This window comes from Hydra vulgaris, chromosome 08, assembly GCF_038396675.1.
Source record: "Hydra vulgaris chromosome 08, alternate assembly HydraT2T_AEP".
NCBI lineage: Eukaryota > Metazoa > Cnidaria > Hydrozoa > Anthoathecata > Hydridae > Hydra > Hydra vulgaris.
This window is the reverse complement of record NC_088927.1, coordinates 19,034,477-19,049,485: the sequence shown is the minus strand read 5'-3', so window position 1 is coordinate 19,049,485 and position 15,009 is coordinate 19,034,477. Positions and strand designations below refer to the sequence as shown.

The 15,009-nt window shown below is 30.7% G+C and overlaps 1 protein-coding gene across 4 annotated transcripts in view; it reads left to right on the top strand.

The window, feature by feature from the left end:
* Positions 1 to 15,009, top strand: part of LOC136083668 (TNF receptor-associated factor 3-like) — a 173,145-nt gene that overhangs the window by 76,547 nt on the left and 81,589 nt on the right. For all 4 annotated transcript variants that reach the window (XM_065803222.1, XM_065803223.1, XM_065803221.1 and 1 more), the window contains one exon: positions 14,286 to 14,864. In XM_065803222.1, coding sequence (XP_065659294.1) covers positions 14,286 to 14,864 — 579 coding nt within the window. The remainder of the gene's footprint in view (positions 1 to 14,285; positions 14,865 to 15,009) is intronic.

Sequence of the window (15,009 nt, the reverse complement as noted above, 5' to 3'; positions counted from 1 at the left end):
TCATCCATTTACCAGTAAGTGACGAAACAAGTTTTGAATCCCAGTGACCTGATGGATGAAGAGGGCGCTTCTCCTGATATTTCTCCTTTATTTGGGCCCCTTGTTTTTCTCGTTCTATCATACGGTTACGGTGAACTGATGATCGCGAGATTGGAAAATGACGTAACGAAGCACCGCAAACTTTGACGACTTTTGCTTCAACAGCCATTTGATCTCTAACGCTCAGGCCTAATCGGTCAGAGACATCAGTGAATGATTTTGTTAGCGTTGTAGGATCGATGTGAATAGCAACGGTTGACAATCTGGTTTTCCGTTTTTGGTGGAAAGGAGTGTAAACTTCAACTTCTGAGCTGTTTGAGTCATTCTCACTTTGCTCAATGATTTCTTCTATTTCTTCGTTACTTAGAGTTGTTTTTCTTCTCTTAGCTTTGCTGTGATCATTGACTCTGTTTTCAAGACGTTTATTGCGATCCGACTTGTTCTTATCTCGCTGCGCATGAGTTGCGTCGCAACCAATCATCGAACCAACCTAATTGGAGATAAACAATACAATACTAACGTAAAAGGAAAAATAACCAATAACCTTAAGTAAACACAGTAAAGTAACATGGTTGAAATAATGCATGAAATTACCTGTGGATATTTCCGTTGGTTCAGTAAAAACTCCCAGTCCTCCTTCCAGGTTGCATGTCGAGAGAGACGTAATATATAATATGTGTCAGCGGCTGATATGTCACAGAGTTGATTCATTGATTTCAAAAACTGGGTTCGTTTCTTCTCGGGGCACTTATTTCCTTTTTTCAGCACACTTTGCCATTCATTAAAAACTGCAATGAAATACTCGATGCACCTGTTATCTGGCTTAACTGGTAAGTGAGCTCTTTTCCAAATTTCTTGCAATTCAATCAAAATAACTTTAAAAATATTTTTTGCCGACACTGTTATTTCACTACTTCCCTTGTTGATTTCTCTAAAGTAAAGGTATCTTCGGAGCAAAGCAATTTTAAGGGGAAGTTTTACACCAACACTTAAACTTTTCTCTAGTCCAAATCCAATAAAATAATCTTGATGATAATTTCGTGTGGATCTCGGTTTTTCTACTGAACGATTTTTCTCTTTTATACTAGGGTTCGGTAGTTTACGAGAACGTAGATCCATTTTTGTGGTTACCACAGAAAGAAAACAGTACTAGCAGCAGCAGAAGCTCGTGGCTGAGTTACTAATTGGGATACCGTTTAACAAAATCTGGCGCAAATTACATTACTGAAATTAAAAAAAGCAATTACATAAGCCTAGCAATTACAAAAACTAGTCTAATTTCATTGGAACTCTATTTTAGAAAATATTTCCTAACCTTAATTCGTATACTAAATTTATTGTAAAAACATAAAGCTTAAAGTAAATAAAAAATTTAAAACAATAATTTTTAAATTAAAAAAATTTATACTATTGATTACTATTGGTATGTCGAAATCTTATTATTTAATAATATTAAAATAATGAAAATAATGTTAATTAAACATTAAATTTTACTTGTTAAAACAACTTAAAACAAACAACATGGAATTATTTACCATGCTGAAGAAAAAACACGAAAAGAAATTTTTCTTGTGCTGAACGTCCAGTTTAGACGCAACCATTGTTTTAGAATAATTATTGGTTCAAATAAAGACAATCAAATTTTTTTATTTCAATACAATTTTTAGATCGTCCTAAATTTAAGCCTTTACAGTAAAAAATTACTTTCTGATGTTGCCAAATTACAAAACGACTTTACTATTTAATTCGGGGGGACCCTTAAATTTTTTTTTTTAAGTCGAATTTTTTATACAGTATAAATAAGATAGTAAATTATATTGTGTGAAAAGTTGAAGTCGTTACGGAATATATTTGTTAACAATTTAAACAAAAATACTCAAAAAAGACGGTAAAAAAGGTTTTTTTTTAACTTTTTTTAAGTGGGGGGACCCTTAAATTTTTATATTTTTTCAAAATACATGGTAAATATTATTTTTATCTTAGTCTAAACCTCAATTTAAAAGTTGGAGTGGAAATTCGAAAATTTTGCGGGAATGGGACACCCTAAGCTCGCTTAGTCTCATCTCGACGACATTTCATTTCGACGACGATTTATCTCAGCTCGCCTAACATGGTTTCTTTCATTTTGAGTAAGTCTAATAATTTCACTTCATAAATTATCAGACATAATTAATAGGGTGGGCCAAAAATTTTTTTTTTCTGATTTTTGATTCGCTTTACCGCGGAAAACATGCTTCAAGGGTATCTAAGGAAAGTGCAAAAAAAAATAATACAAATATTTTACATCTGGAGCTAGCGCATCGTACTTTAATATTTAAATAAATACTCACTTTTTATCATTTTCGTAACAAAGTGCACTTTAGAGTATTCCCAAAATGCGCTGCAAAATTGGTGTTTTTCTTGCCACAACAACCTGTTTTGGGATAATTTTGTTTTGATTATTTTAAAATATTAACCAACCTGCCATGGCTGTTTTTAAAAAAATTACTCGTAGCGAATTTAAGTGCCCGATTTTTGGTCATCCAATAGAATTATCTGCAAATAAACTTCCAACTTATGAAGATGTTCTCAAGTGTTGTTTTAATGAAAATTACAAACTAGCTTTGAAATCGAACAACAAACCAATTAAGTTTTCTAATGTTTCAAATTGTGTCGCACAACAAGTTAAATCAGTGTTTGATAAATCTTCAATACCCACAGTAACAATTTACAGAGTTGTGCAATTGATAAATGGATACCATGATAGTTATCGCAATCTTATGAAATCCTTCAAGCGTGATAAAGAAAAAGGAAAGTTCAAAAAGAGAGTTAATGATTTTAAAACAAAATCATTGTTATTGTTTGATGTCTCGGCGTGTAAGTGTAAAATAACATTAGACTGCAAATGTAAAATGGTCACTGAAATTTGTTTATGCGAGTGTTCTGTTTCAATTATCTGTATGTGTGAAAAAGAAAAAAAAATCCCCATCATTGAACTAAAATTTGTGTACTGCCAAAGAATGCATGGTACTAGTAAAATCGGAAGTATTGACGTAAAAGAAACAAAAAAAATTACACAAAGACACGATAGGAAATGTGCTGAACTTAAAAGAACTCTGCCTACTAATAATCTATTATTGGAACATTCATGCTCAAACCATTGAGATGAAACACTAAAGCAAAAAGAGTTCGTTAGTGATGCCTCCGTAGCCATTAAAGAAGTCATCGATAAAGAATTAGAAGAATATAAGCTAACTAAGCCATCATGGCAGATGCGCATTACAATGAAAAATACTGCTCTGACTAGCGATCGCTATGGATTATCAGACAGAGCAATGGCAGCTATTGCCTCAAGTGTTTTGCAAGATTTTGGTATCGTAACTAATTATGATCCCAGTTTTGTTGTTGAGAAAAGTAAAATTAGAAGAGCAAAAGTGGATAACCGTTCACAACTTCAAATGCAGAGCAAGGAGAAATATAACCCACTTCAAGGACAATAATATTTGATGGGAGGAAGGACAAAACTCTAGTGGTTGAAAAAATGAAATTGAAACGGTTTCAACGAACCATAAAAGAGGAACATTACTCAATTTTAAAAGAACCTGGTTCCGTGTACGTTGGTCATGTTTCACCAACTTCTGGGTCTGCTGAAAACATTGCCAGTAGCATTATTTCATATTTGAATGAAGCTGGAGTTTCATTTCATGAACTGGGCGTAATTGGATGCAATGGTACTGTTACTAACACGGGATGGAAATCCGGTGTTACTGCCACAATTGAAAAATAAGTAAACAGACCACTGCAGTGGGGATTTGTCTCTTACACTTCAACGAATTGCCATTCCGGCATTTATTTCAAATTTTAGACGGAGAAACGACAGGCCCAAAATCATTTAGCGGTCCGATTGGCGCACAGCTTAATAAGTATGAGAAATTACCCGTGGTAAAATTTGTCAGTGTCCATTGTGAAATTCCAGAAGATGACCGCAAAATTTTAAGCAAAGATCAGCAGTTTTTGTTGGATATAAGTTCTGCTACTAAATTAGGCAGTTGTTCAGAAGATTTATCTGTTCGTGAACCTGGAGCCATTTCACACTCAAGGTGGTTAACAACTGCAAACAGAGTTTTACAATTGTATTTGAGCCTTGAAACCCCAACAGAAGAGCATAAAATCTTAGTTTCTTTTCTTTTAAAATCATATGTCCCTGGATGGTTTCATATAAAAAAAAGAAAATACTTCACAAATGGAGCAGAACATGTATTTGAAATGATAAAGTCGTCAAGATTCGTGCCCAATGACTTGCTAAAAGTAATAGACCCAGTAATTGAGAGAAACGCTTTTTTTGCACATTTATAAAACTTGCTTTTAACAATGGTAGTAAACAAAAGGGTTTATATTGGGGAACTGGGTTATAGAAGAATTATAAAGGCAAGAAGCCTAGCTTCTAAAAGAAAATTTATCAGGAGTTTTCAACCACCCAAAATTAATTTCCTTGCTACTGACTATACAGAGATGATTGACTGGAACACTACCACGCTTTTTCCGCCACCTTTGCTGCGAAGAGTCTCAGATAAAGATATTTGGTCAAAGATCCAATCAGGTGAAACAGCGGCTGAGTGGAACTTTGAAAAGTTTCCATGTCACACACAAGCAGTAGAACGATGCGTAAAAATTGTAACAAAGGCTTCACAAAAAGTAGCTGGCTTCAATTCCAGAGATGGCATTATAAGAACTACACATAACTCCAGATCCTCAATGCCTAATTTTTCAAGCAAATCATATTTTAAACTACCAACAGAAATTAGCAAAATGTAAAAGAATATATTTTTTCTCAAAAGTTTTAGTCAAAAAGATGGTTTTTCAATTAAAAAAAAAAAGATTTCTAATTTACCATTCCAATACTTTTTTCTACTTAAATTGTCTCTAGATACAGTGTCGTAGCTAGGTTTTCTGGCGCCCAGGGCAACGCTGAAAATTGGCGCCTTCCTCCTGAAACAGACATGCGAACAAAAAAAAAATGTCGTGGGGGAGACTTTTAGCGATAAGGCCCTAAAGGGGCCTTATCGCTAAAAGGGAGGTCCTGCTAGGGAGAGGGGCGGCTTAAGAGCCCCTTCCCTTCCCAGCTAGGGTCTGGGGTAGCGCTGTAAGTTCCCCCAACAAGGTCTGGGGTGGAGCCCACATCTGACAACGGTTTTCCAACATATTATACACCTAAAATTATGCTAAAGTACCTTATTTTCAATAATATTTGGACTGATTTGCATTAACAAATTCAACCCAAAACCCCTTTTTGGCGCCCCACCCCCCCTAGAGAAGCGCCAGGGGTGACTGCACCACAAACCCAACCTTTGCTATGCCTCTGTCTAGATATTTGTTAAAGAATTTATTCAATTTCATATCATTTGTTAAAAAATTAAAAAAAGGGAAAAATTCTTCGATTATTCAAGCGCGATACGCTAGCTCCAGGCAGAATTTTTTTTTTTTTTTTTTTTTTTTTGCATTATCCTTAGGCACCCTAAAGAGAAGTTTTTTGCGGTATAGCGAGTCAAAAATCAGAAAAAAAATTTTTTGGCCCACCCTAAATTATTAACACCCTTTTAATTATTAATTAAGCATCATAGGAGTGTGTAAAAACAATACTTAAAATAATAAAAGTTGAATTTTAATTTTTAGATTGAACTTTGGGTTTTCTTACTTAAACTTATCCAAAATACAGTGTAAGCAAATAAAACAGAGCATAGTATAATAATCTAACTCTGTTCTACCTCTACTATTAGTTATTTAAATTAGATGTTTTAAAACAATTTAGCAATGTAAAGATAACATATTTCTATCGAAAACTTAAACTAAAGTTGTAAAAAAACTGGTATAATCTTTTTAACTGAGTAATGTTATATTTAGGGTAGTTCTTATTAATTATTGACAAAATATTACAAGTATTTAAATAAAAAAATAAAATGTAATTAAAAATATTATAAATCTTTTACAGATAAAAACTCATAAATAAAGCAAATCGAAAAAATTATAATGCCTCTCTGCTCAGCAAGTATTGCTAGCATTGAACGGTGAAAAGTAATCATCCATTTTAAAATCACTTTCATTACTTTGAAATGCATTTTATATATCGCTACTAAATTACTTAATAAAAATTAAATATTTAAAGATTTTTGTTGTTTGTCAATTTAACTATATTTATTGCATTTTCGATATAATTATCTTCTTATACTATCTTACTATTTATATTATACTTATTTAATTTTTTATAGTTGGTAGTTTTCTTTCATTATTATTTTTCTTATGTTTATTAATTTAGTCGTTTATTCTTTATCGGTGAATAATTTATTTGACTTAAAAATAATTTAGTTTGTTTACATTTTAAATATCTCACGCATATTCTATTTCTTATAATTGTCGCTATTAAATTCTAATTAGGTCGTTTTATTTTTTACGTCGTTTACTCTTAACTCTTAACCCAGCGGGCACACGACGTTGGAATAACGTTGATCAACGTCGATCAACGTCAATCAACGTTATTCCAACGTCGTGTGCCAGCTGGGAAGTTTTGTATTCTATGTCATTTGTATAACTTAATTTTTTAATTATATCCCAATCTAACTTTACATTATATATATAATTGTATTATATTATTAGCGATATTATTTTTATTTCTATATTTCTATTATTATTATTCAAATAATATTGCTGTAAAGTATATTTTATATGTAATTTTAACTGTAAAAAAAAAAAAAAATTATAATAATGAGTGTGGCGTGCAATCCTCATTACACGGCGGCACAACCTACATTAAAAAGCGATACAGCTAATCTAGACATCTGGCTGATTGATTTAACGAACAAATTCGACTTACTAGTAATAAAAGTGTCTACGCAAGCTGAAAGAAATCTACAAAAGTGTCTACTGCGAGCTGAAAGAAAAAATACGCAACTATAACCTTCCAAATATCATAACCGACTTAGACGGGAGACCAACTAACAAGAAATATGGTGTTAACAACGGAACGAAATTCTATTGGGGAACACGTTGGAATGAACTCAAAAAAATTGAAGTTATTTAATCTCAGACCTCTCTTACCTTCCAATCAAAATTTCAACGAAATAACATGTTACTATTGCAATTAAAACAATTTTAAACAATAAAATGAATGAGCTAAAGATACTTATTGCAACATTTAATTACCACATAATAACAATTACTAAATCATGGTTTAACACCAGATCAGTTAACTCAATTAATAACTACTCTTTCTGCAGCAAAAACAGAGATAAAGGTCGTGGTGGAGGCGTATCTATATACATTAGAAATGACTTGAACTCATTAGAAATTATTGACAAAGATTTATCCAAAGCAAAAAATAAACAAATCTGGGCTCAAACTATAATATGCAATCATGAAACATTAATTATAGGATGTATTTACAGTCCACCTAACTCTACAAATGAGGTCTCAATTGACATAAACAATTCAATTCAAAAAGCTTGTAACCTAGTCAACACAAATAAAAATTTTAAGCTGCTATTTATTGGCGATTTTAACAATCCTGACATTATTTGGAGTAATAAAAGCAGACTTCAAGGATCTGGTGAACCCTGCAGTATTTCATTCAAATATCTTATTGACTCTAACTATTTTAAACAAAACATAAATGAACCAACGTCTTTAAAAAATTTTTTGGATCTTATTTTTACAAGTTGTCCTGAATCAATCTATAATACAATAATTGGACCACCACTTGGCTCTACAAGTTGTAATCATCAACATTCTTCAGGAAGCTTTAGCTTAATAACTGAAACAAAATATATTACAGTATATCAAAATGAATCAAAACAGTTCCATGTGAACAAAGGTGACTTTTCAAGTATCTCGAAATATTTGGATAGTCTTAAATATGAAAAACTTACTGATGACACTGATATTAATGATATGCATTAAAAATTATAAACTAAAACTAATTCAGCTATAAACAAATTCATTCCTACTCGAAAAAATGTTATCTCATGTACCAAATACAGACCTAATTAGCTAACTAATATTTTAAAAACCCAAATAAAAATGAAAAAAAGCATTTGGTGCGTATTTTTAACCTCAAATAATTATTTTAGTATTTTTAGCCTCAAATAAACAAGATTCCATCAAAAAAAAATATTCATCTCACTGTAAAGCATTGAAGAAGCTTATAAAAGCCCAGAAAATTTATTACGAATCGATTTTGATCAAAAAAGCTAAACTAAATCCTAAATTAATATACGCATTTGCAAATAGTAAAAATAACAATTATCAAAAAATTTGTTCGCTCATTAAAAATTATGGCGTAACTTTAGCTGATAGACAAGAAACTTGCGATCAATTCAACCTCCATTTTTATAATGTATTTAACTCTGTCCAAAATAATAAAAAATATCCTCACTTTAAATCAAGAACAGAATCAATCTGCCCATTCAACACTGACTTTTTCGAGAGCTCAATCATTTATTTTATTTATATTTATTATTAATTGAACTTGATTTGCAAAATGAATACAAACAAGCTGGTGCTGATGGGATCTACCCGTATTTATTTAAAAAAATGCTCAATACCTACTCAAAAATATTATCAATTATTTTTAAACGTTCATGCGAATTAGGCTGCATTCCAACAAAATGGAAAGAAGCAAATCTGTCACCATTATTCAAAAAAGGCAGCAGAAAAAATCCATCAAACTATAGGCCCATTGCGCTCACGTCTTTAGTATGTAAAATTATGGAAAGAATAATAAAAAAGTAATCAAAAAACATCTCATTGATAACAAATTGCTCTCTGACTAACAAAATGGGTTTGTTAGATATAAATCTTGCCTGTTAAACTTACTAGAGACATTGGACATAATGAGTCGCTAAACTTCGGTGCCTCAGTTGATTTCGCTAAAGCCTTTGACCTAGTACCACATGATGCTCTTATCACAAAACTAGAAGCTTATGGTATAAAAGGCAATCTTCTTAAATGGTGTAGCTCATTCATTAAAGGAAGGATGCAGAGAGTAGTTATGGATAACTATTGTTCTGATTGAGGGGATCTACCCGTATTCATTTAAAAAAATGCTCAAGTAGCTACTCAAAAATGAAGTTAGCGGAATTGAACAGGGTTGTAGTTTAAGACCACTATTTTTTGCTATATTTATTAATGATATGCCAGAAGTAATGAAAAATTTCATTAAGCTTTTTGCAGATGATACAAAACTTATTGCGATCATAAAAAATCCATTATCATCTATTTCATTTCAGACATTGACGCAGCTGCGAAATGGGCTGAAGACTGGCATATGAAATATAATAATGATAAATGTAAAGTTATGTATATAAGAAAAAAAACAAATAACAACATTTATAAACATAAATATTATATAAATGGTCAGGAATTACAAGAAACAATATCCGAACATGATTTTGGTGTTATAATTACAAGCAACTTAAAATGGGAAAATGCCAAAAAGCCGCGTCAAAAGCTAATTGTGTTCTCGAACTTTCACTTATTGGTACGTAAAATCATTCAAGATTTTGTACACGTCATTTGTAAGATCTCATCTTGAAACATTTTCTTCAGCACGGAATCCTTATAGAAAAAAAAACATGGAAAATCTTAAAAAAATTCAAAAACGAGCTACTAAACTAGTGCCTGCTTTAAGTAAACTTTATTATGAATCAAGACTGAAAGTTCTTGGTTTGACTACACTTAAAGATAGAAGAATAAGAGGAATGCTAATTGATTATTTTAAAATTCCCAATAGCTTTATAAAAGTAAACTAGCAGGTCCCAATAATTAAACCACACTGGCATCAGCTCCAAGGTCCTGCAGGAGCGATTAGAAATAATCAACACCCCATTATCAAGCAAACCAAGATTAACATTTGCCAAAGAGAATTCTTATTCACTAATAGAATCGTTACATATTGGAATCAACTACCGAAAGAAGTTGTCGAGGCTGATAATGTCTTCCATTTTAATATTATTCTGTTTATTCTCATTAATATTATTCTGTTGCAGTTGTATCTATAGTAAATAATAATAATAAATAAAATTAAATTTAAACAAGACATCATACCAAGTGACAAACAGCAGAGGAATTTAAAATCTGTAGTTTTCTTGGCAATTCCCATAGCGGCAAATTTTCCAAAACCATCAATCTTGGAATCTAACGTGGATTCATAAACAGCGTCATAAACTACATCAATATGGTATTACGACGGTGTCTTTCCTGCTTTTTCAATGGGTTTCACTTAGAGGTTTTACAATCAAATCTTTTACTCGATTTGTTAATATACTCCATTTTTAAATTGATCCAAAAAAAAAGTTATAATTCTCTTGAATATTGCTGAAAAGTTTAAAAGCTACATTGCAGAAAAGTGCTGCATAACTGTCAACAAGGCATAGTAAATGGCTTCCACAAGAAGAAAAAAAGCTTGCGAGTAAAGGTCGAAGATTCTTTTTTGTACATTTAAATTCTTTCAATTCATGTTTATATAATTATCATAACCTTGGCTACGCACATTTTGTAATGATATTCCATTTTTGAACAAGCAAGCAGTCAAGCTTTGCCCAAATGTAAAAGAGACCTAAACAAATTTAAGAAAATGTTTCTTTACCTTTTCTTCTTCTCCTAAAACTGCATAGACAAACCGAATTACAAATGACATTTGTTCTTTACAACTTACGTCAGGAATGCATTCCAAAATTATAGGATAATACAAAGCTTTCTGCAGTTCGTACAAGATTAACTTAGTAACTCTGCAGGAAAGAAGACAACTAAACTCATTTTGATTTTTTTTGCTTAAATAATACACACGAGTTTCCCAACGTAGATAATCAGAAAGAACAGTGTCAAATTTTGAAATGTGTTGAGCAGGTTTTTAAAAGTTTTTATTGTTTCTATTGAAAACTTGTTCCACAAAAGCTTGTCCTTAAGTACCAAGAAGTTGTACAATACAAAGAGAGGAGTTAAAACTTTTGTTTGAAAACAAAACTTTTAATGTATTTGTATACAATTTATTTTTCAAAAAAAGCTTAACCTTAAATAAAAATTGTAAAAAAAACTTAACCTACTCGCACATGTACTTGTTGTAATGAAAAAAACTTTATCTACTCGCACATGTAATGTTGTAAATTAAAGCGGTCTTATGCAGAAAAAGCTTTAACCGCTTAATCAGGAATGTCTATTAAATCTTGAGACTGTGAATATTCCATCTGCTTCTAGCGTACAAATTGTTTCTGTTTATTATGAATTATAAAAATGGTTAATAGTACACTTAACAACTAACATCAAGAAAAAAATATTTTAAAAATTGAACCAAGAGTTATTAAGGCTTAAATAACGGCATTTGATTATTTCTCTAAATTATTATTAATTTGTTTATTAACTAACTTAATAGCAATAAATGCACCCTTATATCAAATCTTACCTGCAATTGATGCTGATTATCGTTTGGATCTTGTTCTTTTGACCTAAAAAAAATTTAATCAATGTCTTTGCTTGTTTTTTGTCTTCTCTCTCCATATCTGATTTGCGTTTACTATAAAAGAAACCCGAAGGTTTCTTTTTTTCTGCCATAATGGCTCACAAACATATTCTTTTAAATAAATAACTAATTACTACTTTTTTCTGTAATTACTTTTTAATTGAAGTGTAGAGCAAATACATAACAATACATACAAATCAATAATTTATGATATATACTAGACTCCCCTAAATTTAAACTTACGATAACAGTAAACATTTAACATACAAACAACACGATTTAAATAAACATATAACTCACAAACATATAAAACACAAAAAATTACTAACTAGACACCTTAATCTAATTATTTTTTCATTGAAGTGGTGAGCAAAAATGAAAAAAATAGTTGTCAAGGATATAAAGATTGGCGCCCCTAATATGATCTTTGTGCCGGGCCAGGGTTTATCCTTCACTACAGAAGTTATCAAATTAAAAAGTTTTTGATCTTATTATTATTTAAGCTGATGAATGTTTTTGATCTTATTACTGATTAACAGATGTTAACAGATTATAAAGATTTAACCTCATTGCGTGGTTAAAAATATAAAGAGAAATATTAAAACCTCATCGCGTGGTCAAAAATATAAAAAGAAATATTAAAAGGCCAAGCGTGCTAAATCTACTACTAAAGACCAGTGGTGATATACCAACTTATATTTTAAAATCTTATATTGTTCACTTTACGAACAGTCTTACAGATTACATATATAATAGTATCCATGATGGTAATTACCTATCATTTCTAAAAATAGCTAATGTTATACTATGTTTTAAGAAAAATGACCCAACTGATAAGTCAAATTACCGTCCAATTAGCATTTTACCAGCCCTTTCTAAAGTTTTTGAAACTATTTTGTATGAACAAATCATGATATTTATTAAGCCAAGATTTGATAAACTTTTGTGTGGTTTCTGAAGAGGTTATAATACTCAGCATGCCCTTTTTTTGTTACTTAATAAGTGGCATGAATCATGCCGCTATTAATACAATCATGCCGCATGATTGTATTAATAGTGGAGGCATTGTTGCATCAATATTAATAGATCTCTCAAAAGCCTACGACTATATCCCGCATGACTTAAAAATTACTAAATTAGACCCCTATGGTTTTTTAACAGAATTTCCTAATCTCTTCCTGTCCTATATTTTTTAAAAAGGATACAAATCTTCTGCCTGAAATTGGGTAGATAAATTATCTGAAAAGCCTTAAGGGTCAATCCTTGGACCTGTTTTGTTCAATATCTTTATAAATGACTTATTTTTATTTATTAAAGATACAGAATGTTGTTATTTTGCTGATGACACTATTTATGCTTGTGATTATTGCTTTGAGGAGGTTATTTTTTGTTTGCAAAAAGAAGCAACCAACACCATCAAATGGTTTCAGTTAAACTCGATAGTTGCGAACCCAGATAAGTTCCAATTTCTTTTAGTTGGTTTAAAAAACACAAAAAATCTATCGTTAAAAATAGGTAATATAAGGGTTTTTTGCCTCCGTTAAGAAGGCAAAAAACCCAATAAGACTACTTGGTATAACAATTGATAAAGATCTAAAGTTTGGGGAACACATTAAACAGTTATGCAGTAAAAATAATGGTATACGTTTTGCCATATCACTCATAAGAAATTTTTTATCTCGTGATAAATCTATTTTGCTGTTTAATGCTTTTATTTTGTCAAACTTTTCTTTTTGTCCTCTAATTTGGCTGTTTTGTTTAGAAAAAGATGACAAACAAATTCATAAAAAAGCACTATTTATATTCTATAAAAGGTTTAATTTGTCTCTGGATGAATTGTTAAATTTTGATAATAGAGCAAGAATCCATCTGAGAAACTTGGGATTTCTTATAATGGAAACTTTTAAATCTATTATTTGTCTAAATCCAATATTTATGAAAAACCATTCTACTATAAAAAAAACTTATGAAAAAACTCCCTTGTAGCAAAAACTCAATCTACCTCCGAAATACCTCCTAAAGGCTCCATATTTAATGATTCATGCTGTACCTTAAATAGAGCCACCTTGCTCTGGAACACTCTTAATAGTGAGACCATGCAATAAGTCTTGAGGTGTTCAAAAAACATATCAAGATTTGGTAAGGTAATAATTGCGTTTGCAAAATTAGTTGTTTTTAAAATTTTGTTTTTACTTTATACTGACTTATATCTTTAGCTAAGATTGTATTATTATAAATATTTTTTCTTAAATTGAAACCATTGTAAATTTTTATGACATTTTTTTTTATGAGACAATTGCATTTTTTTAATGACATTTATATGTGTCTGTGTACTGTCTGAAAAATTAAATGTGTTGATTTAAATTAGTTTTAGTGTTAACTAAAACTAATTTAAATCATGTAAAAATCAACTTGAAATAAAGTTTTTAAATAAAAAAAAAAACAACCTTGCTAAGCATATATCACATATTTTACCCTGAGTTAGAAACTTCTAATTCTTTTTTTAGTGCGTAAATTTGTGATTATTTACTTTATTATAGTCTATATTATGTTAATTGGCTACTTTCAATGGCAAGAAAGGGCGGTAGAAAACAACAGTAAATCACGGATGCCGCGTTATTTATTATTTTTTCTCCTCTTTTTTCTCTACAACTTTTGAATCAGTTAAAGAAGTGTTGATATTGTTTTGATATGTGTAATATAGATAATTTCCTATCTTAATTTATATTAAAATAATTAGGATATTTATTATATTAAAAAGGGAATGAGAAAAGAACATGAAACGCACGCCGATTCTTCAATGCAAGCCCATCTTTCATTGGCAATATCGAAATTGGACGCACTTGAAAACAAAATTACATTAACAGTGGATACGCTTGAAAATAAAATTGCGTCAAAAGTAAATGCACTTGAAAATAAAATTATGTTAACAGTGAATGCACTTGAAAATAAAATTATGTCAAAAGTAGAATCACTTGAAACCAAAATTGCATCAAAAGCAGTTGCACTTGAAAATAAAATTACCTCGAAAGTGGAATCATTTGAAAACAAAAATGCTACAGAAGTTGTTGCACTTGAAAATAAAATTATGTCAAAAGTAGAATCACTTGAAACCAAAATTGCGTCGAAAACGGTTGCACTTGAGAATAAAATTACCTCGACAGTGGAATTATTTGAAAACAAAAATGCGTCAGAAGTGGTTGCACTTGAAATGAAAATTACATCAACAGTGGATACACTTAAAAATGAACTTATTTTAAAAGTGGATGCACAACAAGATAAAATTATGTTACATGAGAAAAATTTGGAAGTAATAAAGGCCTTCCTCGCAGCCGAAACGGTAAGAAAATGATTTAAATAAAAATGTGTTTTAAAGTAAATAAAAAAATAATATAAAAAATTGACAAAAAATATATGTAACAATCAATTAGTTACTAATTGCATCCAGCCGTGAATGTGTTTTGCTCAGAGTTGAAAAGTAGAAC